The sequence below is a fragment of the Neolamprologus brichardi genome, chromosome 15, assembly GCF_056152115.1.
Source record: "Neolamprologus brichardi isolate AB-2024 chromosome 15, ASM5615211v1, whole genome shotgun sequence".
Classification (NCBI taxonomy): domain Eukaryota; kingdom Metazoa; phylum Chordata; class Actinopteri; order Cichliformes; family Cichlidae; genus Neolamprologus; species Neolamprologus brichardi.
Genome location: NC_142118.1, coordinates 1028837 through 1041173, shown reverse-complemented (window position 1 = coordinate 1041173; position 12337 = coordinate 1028837). Strand labels below are relative to the sequence as shown.

At 42.0% G+C, this 12337-nt stretch overlaps 1 protein-coding gene across 1 annotated transcript in view; it reads right to left on the bottom strand.

The window, feature by feature from the left end:
* Positions 1 to 691: 691 nt before the first annotated feature.
* vsnl1a (visinin-like 1a) overlaps positions 692 to 12337 on the bottom strand; it is a 41144-nt gene continuing 29498 nt past the window's right edge. The window contains exons 3-4 of the mRNA XM_006792956.3: positions 4986 to 5201; positions 692 to 2736 (exon numbers count right to left, since the gene is read on the bottom strand). Coding sequence (XP_006793019.1) covers positions 2539 to 2736; positions 4986 to 5201 — 414 coding nt within the window. The 3' untranslated portion in view covers positions 692 to 2538. The remainder of the gene's footprint in view (positions 2737 to 4985; positions 5202 to 12337) is intronic.

Here is a 12337-nt window from a genome sequence, read left to right as displayed (position 1 = left end):
AGTTCCACTTAAGAGCTAATATTTTGAATGAAAGAGTAAAATGGTAAATGGCCTGTATTTGTATAGCGCTTTACTAGTCCCTAAGGACCCCAAAGCGCTTTACACATTCAATCATTCACACACTGGTGATGGCAGCTACATTGTAGCTGCCATGTAGGGTGGCTGTGGCTACAATGGCAGCTACATTGTAGCCACAGCCACCCTGGGGCGCACTGACAGATGCGAGGCTGCCGGACACTGGCGCCACTGGGCCCTCTGACCACCACCAGTAGGCAACGGGTGAAGTGTCTTGCCCAAGGACACAACGACCGAGACTGTCCAAGCCGGGGCTCGAACCGGCGACCTTCCGATTACAAGACAAACTCCCAACTCTTGAGCCACGATCGCCCCAAAATGTCTCAGTTTAAACCTTTGGTATGTTTTCTATGTTCCACTGAGAATAAAAAATCTTAGCATTGTGTTTTTGAAATTGTGTTTGTAATAATTATTACTTTAAGGTAACTGAGAAATAAATGTATTAGCCAGAAGAACAGCTAATGCTAATATGTGTCCAATCGTATCAGTGACACCTTTTTGTGTCACTAGCTCTTAAACAACGACATCAGCAACTCCTACCAGGTAACTATGAGGGGCCACACGAGACCGAAGGTTGGGGACCACGAGTGACCTTTAAGTAAGAGAGCAGACAACAGCCCATTGAATTCCTTTTATTAGATTAAACCACAACACAGGGAGTAGTGCAGCCATGTCGTCAGGGACACAATACATGCTACAAAAGAATCCTTGTACACGGTTGCCATTGCTTACATTTGGTATCTTGATAGCAGTAAGAATAATAACAGAGTTGTAATTAGAAACATTATCTGGCCAAAGATGTTCATGTAAAGAAGTTCAGATTAGAAACTCGACAGGGGGACAAGTCACACTGCTGTAAGATGACGATGGACTGCTATGATATATCGTTATTGCAGTGCTGTGTATATTATGACGTCACGTCTCCTTTATCCTCCGCTAGCTCGTAAAATACCGGTAGTTTTACGCAGGCTGGAAAATGTCAGAGCAGGGCAAACGGGTGATTTCCAAAGCATTCTGCGCTTCACTGAACTTCTCTACGCTTGGTTTGCATCAGTACAATTTGTGAGAGAAAAGGAGTAAAAAAGTACAAAAAGTCTGACTGACTGGTTAGAGAGAAAGACTTTGAGGGGTTGAGGAGGGGGGCAAAAATCGTCCGATCTACTAAACACACGGCTTTACGGAAAGGGCCGTCCTCTGGTAGTAATGAAACGTCATTCACTGCTCCTTTTGCTGCTTTAGCACTCATTTACTTCCACTGAAAAAGACAAACAAGACACTCCAACAGCCTAAGAAACAAACAAGAAAAAACCTCCTCTGAATCCATCGTGATGATATGCAACCCGTGGGCGAACTCGAACAAAGCGGACGCGATGGTAACATAGAACGATCTAACTCCTGCTGAAGTGTTTTAGCTCCAGCGCTTCCACTTCAAAAATCCTCCATGTTCAACATCTGTTAGTTCGTATGATGACTGGATTGTTGTGTTTCAGTGCGCGTGGAGCAGGGGTTTAGTTCTTAGCAACATGTACCACACCTAATCTACAAGGAAACATGCTCCCACACTTAAAGCAGTCAAAAGAAAACGTCTCGACAAATCACAAAAAACCTACATCCCATTCGACGGACTGACTGCGGTCAACCTTTTCCTTCCTAGTCAGTAAAAATGATCTCTCCCGGTTCTCCCACCACCAAAGTGTCATTGCACTGCTCCGATAAGGCTTCCTGTCTTCGATCATAGGATGCAAAAGGAGGAGCTTTTTTTTAAGGCAGAACCTAAAGGCATGCAAATTAACTACATTTACAGTATTTACCGACAGCACGAGCATGTTTTCGGAAGGAAAAGTTGGACAAAATCCATCTCTTCTAGAGCTATTGGTACTTGAGACGATGGATAGAGTGTCTTATTGGAGGCAGATACATTATCATAGGAATTTGGTTCGGTTGACGTTACTCGGTATAATGAAACACACACAGCTAGCGCCAGTAAACTCGGAACAATAAATAGAGTAGCGGCAAATTCAACGTAGCACATCGCTGATGCGCAAGCTCCAGTGGAATGAACCTGTATGGAAAATACTTTGCACACTTCACATTTTGGCAGTTGATCTTTAAATAATTTAAATATATATTCATATTTATAGATCTATATATATATATATATATATTAATTGTGCGAGGTGTTTATATGTAGTGAGAGTTGTGTGTGTGTGTGTGTTTGTACTGTGAGTGCGCACCCGTACCGGCACCTGCACACTGGTTGTATGTTGTGTGTAGATCTTTTATAGCAAATAACATTCTCATGCACACGAGTGTTTCAAACACAAGAAGCAGATCCATTGAAAGGTAGTCCAAGCATATATAGAGATTTTTTTTTCAGTGGAAATAGCTGCAAACTGAATGGAACATGAAATTCTTTCTGTGCAGTCCGTGGCGGCTGGTGGAGCGCTCCGCTCGCCCTCCGGCCTATTTCTGGAGGTCACACTGCAGCAGTAATACGATGGACGGGTCGCTCTTGGCCGCCTCTTTGAACTCCTCCAACGAGATCTGATCGTCGTTGTTCTTATCCATCTTGGAGAAGATCTTGTCCACCCTCTGCTCGGGCGTCAGGCCGTCCTCGTTCATCTTCATCATGATCACCGTGCCCACCATCTTGTAGATGGCCTGCAGGGGGAGGAAGAGGGCAGAAGACTTTTAGAGTGCGCTGCAAAGTTTCCTTCAGCTGCCAGTCTCTAAATCTGTACTCTAAATATATGTTCCTGTCTATTTACTCCTGAGGAGGCTGTAAAACGTTGTGAAACTAGCACTTGTGTTAGCTGTTAGCTGCTGTTAGCCTGTTAGATACTATTAGCTCCTGTTAGCTGCTGTTAGCCTGTTAGATACTATTAGCTGCTGTTAGCTGCTGTTAGCCTGCTAGATACTTTTAGCTGCTGTTAGCTGCTGTTAGCCTGTTAGATACTATTAGCTGCTGTTAGCAGACGCTAGCAGACGTTAAAGATGCTTTACATTGTTGAGCTCGGACACTTACATAATTATTCTCACACAATATGAAAGTGCGATTTTTGGGATAGTTGAGCCTGGTACTGGCTGGTATAATATCAGCTTATATTAGCTGGCTTGTTGTCAGCTGTCTGGAGATGTGAGGGCTGCAAGTCTGAACTGCTGACAATAAGTAATTGCGACAATATTGGGAATAAATGAACAGTTTTGTGTGTTAGAGGCGAGGCTTGAGGTGAGGAAGAAGAGGATGACGTGGAAATGAGGAAGGAGGGAGACTGTGAAAGATGTACATGTTCAACTGTTGCACGTTTATAGTTTAGTATAGTAGAAAGAGCTATTTGTGATCTTAAAATTTAAAGCAACTTCTATCATAAGTGTACCACACATGTGGCGGCTCTCTAGCCACAGTCCAACACCTCTATTTAAGAAGTTTAAGAAACTGTGTCTGCTCCTACGTATTCTCTGTGGATTAATTATGAGTTTATGAAAATACAGAATTAATCACTAATCAATGGATATTTACAATATTCTTATTTTTCTATAAATACCCTCAATAAATTACTTACTGTAACCTTTACGTGGAATTTAAGCTTCTGAGTTCGATCTACGTGATAAAAATACTGTAATCACAAACTCTACACCATAGGTGTCAAACTCTGGCCCGCAGGCCAAATTTGGCCCGCGAAGCCATACCAAATTACTATTAGAGCTGACCTACTGGTATTATACAGCTAATATATATATTGTTTAGTATTAAGCTTTGCTTGTTCCATATTCAGTTTTTCAGCAAAACGTGTTTGAGTCCATAAGAAAAGATTCATTCTTAAATCTGGAGGAAGATTTTTTTTCAATAAATATTAATGTTAGCCCGCGACTTTGTTCCAGATTGGCCCATTGTGTATTTGAGTTTGACACCCCTGCTCTACACAGTAACTTATTGTGTCGTCTGACAACAACAACTATGACAAACATGCTCTTTACTGCTGTTTCCTACTAAGCATTTCCAGTAACTTCTTCAAAGAGAGAAACTCCACTGCAGTTATAGCCAGCCTGCTGCAGAGCTTCCCTGTGTGCTTTAGCTAAACCTATCAAGGATGCTGAAGTATGAAGCTGCTTAAAAGTGGAGACTTTGATAGTAAAGTTTGCTGTGATGTCGATTAGGAGGTTCTATTTGTCGGTATAATTGGATATGCTGATCAAATAAAACAAGGACAACACAATATCTGCAACCTGCACCGACTATAGATGTTGTTAGTGTTGTTCACCTGCACGACTGACAGGGTGAAACACAAATCTGTGCAAGTTTCCTTTGAAAAAGGATGAACACCGTCTCTCTTCTATTGCTGCTGACACAAAGCTTTGTAATTATGTCTTTTCTAGTCAGAGAGACATTAAATCCTATATGTTTCAGATCGCCTGCAGGGGGAGAACGAACACTGCATATTTTCCTTCAGCTGTCACATTCGAATGTCTTCAGATGTGACGTTACCGTTCAGAACAACAACGGTGAACAACTTCACTGTGGATGTTGTTACTAATGTTTGCCTGCATGAAACAGTGGGAAATGCCTTTGGGAAGCATGAAAATGAACTGAATGCTGAATATGAAGAGGCATCAAGTCCATGTTTCTCCAAATGATTGATCCTTACACAAGGATCAGGAAAGAATGATAAAATAATGGATGCCTCAATGCAAACAGGTCGAGCGGCAGGAGTGGCCTGAATTACAGACGTTTGTCTTTAGCTGCAAATTGTTTGAATAACCTGTCTCAGCCTCAGCTCAGCGCTCAGTAACCAAAGTACAAAAATAGTTGTCCTGGTGACTCAGCAAGTTACAAAGCTAGTATAAGGCTGTCCAAGTAAAAACAATCAAACCCCTTTAACGGCTTCAGAAAGTTTCGAACCACATTATACCTCGATGATCTCCAGCATCTCCACCCGTGTGATTTTGCCGTCTCCATCCAGGTCGTACATGTTGAAAGCCCAGTTAAGCTTCTGCTCGAAACTGCCCCGTGATGTGATGGACAGCGCGCAGATGAACTCTCTGAAGTCGATTGTGCCGTCGCCGTTCTTGTCGAAGGTCCTGAAGGCGTGCTGGGCAAACTTGGACGCATCGCCATAAGGGAAGAACTACAAAGAAAGAGAAAAGGGTGGGTATGTACTCGGGCATGTTTCTATGATTCAGTCATTTGAAGTCATTGGGCAAAAGAGCCTTTAGATAATGTTTCAGAAATACAACCTCTAGTGTTTTTCACACGAGTGGCCAAATAATGTACAAACATGACGTCTCCTGAGAAAGCAAAGCATTTACAATCAGTAAACACTGATTATCTTGGGTGGCTAAATGAACTTCGATTTCCTATTGCAACTCAGTGTTTTGTAGGCTTTGTTCTCATTAGATTCACCAATGACAGTAATTGTTCCAGGTTGTCTGTTTGGCAGCAGGATTACTCAAAGCTGTGGACAAATGTGCAGAAAGATTTAGCAGAAGTGTGGCTGAACGTCTGAAGCTAATCTGAGATGGATGAACTGAACTAACAAAAGACTCGATATCCTTGTGGATCCAGCCTTGGTCGAGGTTTTCAGTCTCACGTGGCTGTTGCTGTGTATTCATGTGCTGGTTTATGCAACTATCCATTAGAGGTGGGAATCACCATACATCCCACGATACGATATTATTGCAATTTTTTAAAATATTTTGCGATATTCAGATTCTGTACATAAAGGTAAACTTTATCTATATTCATTTTCTCTAATATCAAAGTCTCACACTCAGTCTTTCTCTCATTTCAGTTTTATTGTTGACAAACTGAACGGTTTGTATTACAGTCTAGTCCAACTTAACTGAATCAACCATCTGGTACAATTATAGCTATTCTGAACTATGCAGTTTATGAAAACTATGCAGCCCCTTCAGCAACTGAAGAATTTGAAAGTAAATTAAAACAAAATGTAATTTTACATTAAATAAAAAAGTTTTAAACTTAATTAAAATAAAACATGTCTTAAATTAAAATAAGTAAACTGTCATGTTTATTGCTGCCAAAAACAAGTTAAACACATTTGGACAGTGAAGGAATGTCAGGATTCTTGCTCAGAAAAAGGATCAACATGCTCTGAAGTCAGAGCACAAAAACCTTTTTGTAACAAAATATCGATTTCTGCTGTCCCTGTATCCATACATTATTAGCAAACAAAATATCACCATGCTACACAGTATCCATTTTTCCCCCACCCCTAATATCCATACTGTAAAGATGTCCTGGATAGCTGTCGCTTCCAAACGCCCAGAGCCTGCAGTCTTTTCTTCAATTCTAGTTCCAAAACAGGCAACTCCGGTTCACCGTGTTCATGAGTCCCTGAAGGTGACCCCAGGCTTTCCCATGAGTAATGAACGTCAGGATCTCTGACACAAGTCGCAGCGAGAACTACTGTACACTTTAGCTCCGAGAGATATTCACACGGCTGTTTTATCCTGACACGTGTGACTTTAATGCGGTTCCAAGTTACACGACCTTTTCCCTCACAGCTTTGTTTCGCCGGACTTCCCCGCTGATGCTGATCTGATGTCTGATACATGTGCATCTGTTGGCTGTTGCTAATGTGAGGGTGATGATATTCACCTGCAAGCGTGGTAGAGCCCATACTTTTGTCATTTCATCAAACCTAATTAAATCAATGTTTTGTAATTACTTTAGTGATTAACTTACTTTAATTTAGCACTTTAGCCCGAATGCTAGTGAAAAATGCTGATAATTATCATCATCAGCCTTTTCAGCAGGACCACATTAGCATTCTGATTAGCATAGATGCTACCTTTAAGGCAGTTCTGTAGATAATACCTGAATTATGTAACTAAAAACAAACCAGTTGAAGGTGTAACCATGTGCAACATCATTTCATTTGTTGAATGTTGCAGATGCCTAACTACACAGCCCATCTCTGCTCTCTACAGTCCAGTAAAGGCTCAGGATCCTCTGGGTTTTACCCCCAGTAAAGTACTTGAAGCACAAAAAGTGTGTTGACAGTCGAAGCAATCCATATCATTACTGCACGCCAGCAGCATATGAACACAAGGGCAGAGATTAATGCTGTAACTGCGTGGAAGGCCACCAAGCCCCCGCTCGGCTCTTCGTCATCTACCGTGCAGCACGAACCCTGTGGGCGGCTGCGAGAAGCTGAGCCATTCATTAGACATAACCTTCTGTTTGACCTCCCTGGTAAAAAGTCTGGGTCGATGGTTAATCTTAGCTTGAGCGAGGCTGCCCCCTGAGGACTTGGGCGGGCTGCTTCAATCTTCATCGAGCAAATGGAACAAAAAAAAGAGAAAGATATTGTTGTTTTATTACTTTTGCACCTGATTTCACCATAACTCATTCAAGGTCAGGCGCAGCCATGCCACAGAGTGAACGTGTAGAATATGAGCAAAGGAAGTCAGGCCCTCGTAAACTTTGTGTAATCTCTGCGTGTTCACAGGCTCACATTCAGGAACCACAGCAGGCATGCACCTTCCCCGTTTAATATATCTGCAAATGTCAAGACATCCTGCTTGTACTGACATTTGCAGAACTACACAATGAGCAGCTGAGTTGAAACACAATTTTTTCTTTTCTTTTCAGTGAACGTCACATTTCCACTATCAGATTTCACTCAGAAAGAAACGCTGTCGTCAAAAGAAGACTGATATTTCCTTGTGCAGTAATCTTTGACAGCATGGATTTGTCCTTGGACCTTACCAGCCTTGCACACATAAAAAGCACAAGCAAGACCCCGGCGCAGCACAGAGGGAATCAATGACAAAGATATGGCGTCGATTAAGCCGTGAAAAGCATGAAAAGCATGAAAAGTTGAAGCTGTAACTTCAAAGTGTTGAAAAAAGCCTGCAGATGGGTAACTGGCAGCAGTGAAATCTGGCTGGTTTTCACAACCAGTGGAGTTAAAGCAACATTAGCATTTATTTGCATTGCTAAAGTCACCGAGCTCTGTTCTGGCCAACATCAGTGTGAGACTCGGGTTTGTGTAGAAGCCTCACGCTCCCCCATGTTCACCAGCAGGACACGTAGTTTACAGCAGAGCCTTCATTTAGATGAAAAATGTATCTGGTCAGAAGTGTGGGGTCACACCACGTGTTCTGTAGGGGTGGGGGAAAACTCGATACTTTGTAGCATCGTGATATTGTGTTTGCTAATAATGTATGGATACAGGGACAGCAGAAATCGATATTTTGTTACAAAAAAGGTTTTTGTGCTCTGACTTCAGAGCATGTTGATCCTTTTTCTGAGCAAGAATCCTGACATTCCTTCACTGTCCAAATGTGTTTCACTTGTTTTTGGCAGCAATAAACATGACAGTTTACTTATTTTAATTTAAGACATGTTTTATTTTAATTAAGTTTAAAACTTTTTTATTTAATGTAAAATTATATTTTGTTTTAATTTACTTTCAAATTCTTCAGTTGCTGAAGGGGCTGCATAGTTTTCATAAACTGCATAGTTCAGAATAGCTATAATTGTACCAGATGGTTGTTCAGTTAAGTTGGACTAGACTGTAATACAAACCGTTCAGTTTGTCAACAATCAAACTGAAATGAGAGAAAGACTGAGTGTGAGACTTTGATATTAGAGAAAATGAATATTGATAAAGTTTACCTTTATGTACAGAATCTGAATATCGCAAAATATTTTTAAAAATTGCAATAATATCGTATCGTGCGTTAAGTATTGTGATAATATCGTATCGTGGGATGTTTGGTGATTCCCACCTCTAAAACATAACCTCGTGCTTTGGGCAAAAAAAGGACTTTTTAGGGGAAAAAAGGTTGAAAAGTTATGATGTCTTTCATATGTTTTAATTCAGCAAAGATTAAAACATGTACTGTTAGAAAGACGAGAATCTGAATATCGCAAAATATTTTTAAAAATTGCAATAATATCATATTGTGGGATGTATGGTGATTCCCACCTCTAGTGTTCTGTGGATTCCTGTGTTTCCACAGGTGATAAAATCAAACACCCAGACATACTTTGAGACTCTCTGCTGACTGAGTAACCACAGAGTTATTCAGCTGTTATTCCTCCGGCGCTAACATCAGCACAAAAACTGTACGCCTCAAGCTTCATAGCATGGATTTCCAAGGCTGAGCAGATCCTGTAGCTGTTGTGTGCAGGTAGCCCAGTACTCGTGTCCATACAAGGTAACCATGAACTTAGTCACACAACAGAGCTCTGCAAAGCTGACTATAACTCCAGAGTCAGAGGATAACTCTCTACAAGCTGACCACAACAATCTTCACACCTTCGGTTTAAACGGTGATATTTTAAAAATGATAGCAGCATCCGATGACAGCTTCATGACCGAAACAAACCCATCAGTTTCAAAGGCTGCAGCCAGAGGAGAGCACCCGTCAATCATTATTCGTTATTAGCACATGCACACAGGGGCATTTAAGGACGCTTCCCAGCACTGGACTCTTGAGGGGCAACCACAGGTTCTGTCCCTGACATCCTGTTACGTCAGACACCAGCAGCACATGTTTTGATGGGAACCTCACGTAATCTCTACTTAAACCAAACCCTGCATGACAAATTTTCTGTTTTATTCCCAAATGAAGTGCAGTCAAAGGTGTTTGTCAGTGTTCGCACCGTTGTTGAATCTGTTTTCAGCTAGCTTCCAGAGCCGTTGGCTGTCCCTTGGTTGTATAACGTCGGCTAGATCTCAGCTTTGGGCCAATGAGGACTGAGAAATGTAATGTTCTGTTGTTTAAAAGCCAGTGTAACGATACTGGAATACACAGAAGATGAAGTGTAATGACTCTCATTGACTCTCACATGCTAAAGTGATATGACTTATGCAACATATAATTGCTTGTTTACACATCCAGAAACATTCGTTAGGTGTTTGTGTAGGTTACAGGACAGCACAGAAGCTCTGATCACCGCAGCACAAGAGCATCCTCTAAGCACCACAGAGGCAGGAGTCCACCGACTATATCACCCATGCAGACTGTCCAAAAGTGCCCCAGAGACTCAGCACAGAGCAGCAGGATGTTAGAAGCAAGCTGGGATGGTGTACAGTGGGAGGCACAACCAAGTGGCTGTGCTAGTGTACAGGAACAGCTGTGCCACGTATGAAGTCCCCAAACTCCCATAGGAGCTTCCAGTGTTCCAGACAAGCAGCTGCTGGCCAACCAACCACACACAGTGGTGACTGACAACGATAGATGAGAGAGTCCCAGCAGACGAACAACAAAATAAAGACATACTCGGTGCCATCAGGAGCATTAGGCCCTGTAACAACAAACAGCTAACAGATCATCTGCAGAGGAATGGTTTATTTGAAGAGTTTCAGTCAGGTTTCAGAGTTCATCACAGCACAGAAACAGCTTTAGTGAAGGTTACAAATGATCTTCTTATGGCCTCTGACAGTGGACTCATCTCTGTGCTTGTCCTTCTTGACCTCAGTGCAGCATTCGATACTGTCGACCATAATAACCTATTAGAGCGATTAGAACATGCTGTAGGTATTACAGGTATTGCACTGCAGTGGTTTGTATCATATCTATCTAATAGACTCCAGTTTGTGCATGTAAATGGAGAGTCCTCTTCACACACTGAGGTTAATTATGGAGTTCCACAGGGTTCAGTGCTAGGACCAATTCTGTTTACATTATACATGCTTCCCTTAAGCAGCATCATTAGAAGACATAGCATACATTTTCACTGCTATGCAGATGACACCCAGCTCTATCTGTCCATAAAGCCAGATAACACACACCAATGAGTTAAACTGCAGGAATGTCTTAAAGACATAAAGACTTGGATGGCCACTAACTTTCTGCTTCTTAACTCAGATCAAACTGAGGTTATTGTACTCGGTGCTGAAAAGCTTAGAAATATGGTATCTAAGCAGATTCTTACTCTGGATGGCATTACCTTGGCCTCCAGTAACACTGTGAGGAACCTTGGAGTCATTTTTGACCAGGATATGTCCTTCAACGCACATATTAAACAAATATGTAAGACTGCTTTCTTCCATTTGCGCAACATCTCTAAAATTAGAAATATCCTGTCTCAGAGTGACGCTGAAAAACTAGTTCATGCATTTATTACTTCCAGGCTGGACTACTGCAATTCATTATTATCAGGATGTCCAAAAAACTCACTGAAAAGCCTTCAGCTAATCCAAAATGCTGCAGCAAGAGTACTGACAGGGACTAGAAAGAGAGAGCAGATTTCTCCTGTTTTGGCTTCCTGTTAAATCCAGAATTGAATTCAAAATCCTGCTCCTCACATACAGGGTCTTAAATAATCAGGCCCCATCTTATCTTAATGACCTTGTAGTACCATATCACCCTATTAGAGCACTTCGCTCTCGCTCTGCAGGCCTACTTGTTGTTCCTAGAGTATTTAAAAGTAGAATGGGAGGCAGAGCCTTCAGTTTTCAGGCCCCTCTTCTGTGGAACCAGCTTCCAGTTTGGATTCAGGAGACAGACACTATCTCTACTTTCAAGATTAGGCTTAAAACTTTCCTTTTTGCTAAAGCATATAGTTAGGGCTGGACCAGGTGACCCTGAATCCTCCCTTAGTTATGCTGCAATAGATGTAGGCTGCCGGGGGATTCCCATGATGCATTGAGTTTTTCCTTTCCAGTCACCTTTCTCACTCACTATGTGTTAACAGACCTCTCTGTATTGAATCATATCTGTTATTAACCTCTGTCTCTCTTCCACAGCATGTCTTTATCCTGTCTTCCTTCTCTCACCCCAACCAATCACAGCAGATGGCCCCGCCCCTCCCTGAGCCTGGTTCTGCTGGAGGTTTTTTCCTGTTAAAAGGGAGTTTTTCCTTCCCACTGTCGCCAAAGTGCTGCTCATAGGGGGTCATATGATTGTTGGGTTTTTCTCTGTATCTATGAAGCGCCTTGAGGCGCCTTTTGTTGTGATTTGGCGCTGTATAAATAAAATTGAATTGAATTGAATTGAATTAACCCCGAACCTGGAACAGGGACTCCAGCAGATTCCAGGCACAACATCAGAAGTTTGAGGAACAGCTAAGATGCACAGAAACCTCAAACTCCTCGGCCTCTGCTACAGGACCTGTACATGCAGGTATACATGTGTCTGTATACTGATCAACTACAGCAAGCCAAAGCCCATGTGTGCAGCAGACAGTCTCGTCACACTCAGAAACAAGGATGCTGCACTAAGACGAACAACCCAGCACAAACTGTCTGGAATCAAGACTGGAGGAGGAGACAAGGCCATGAAT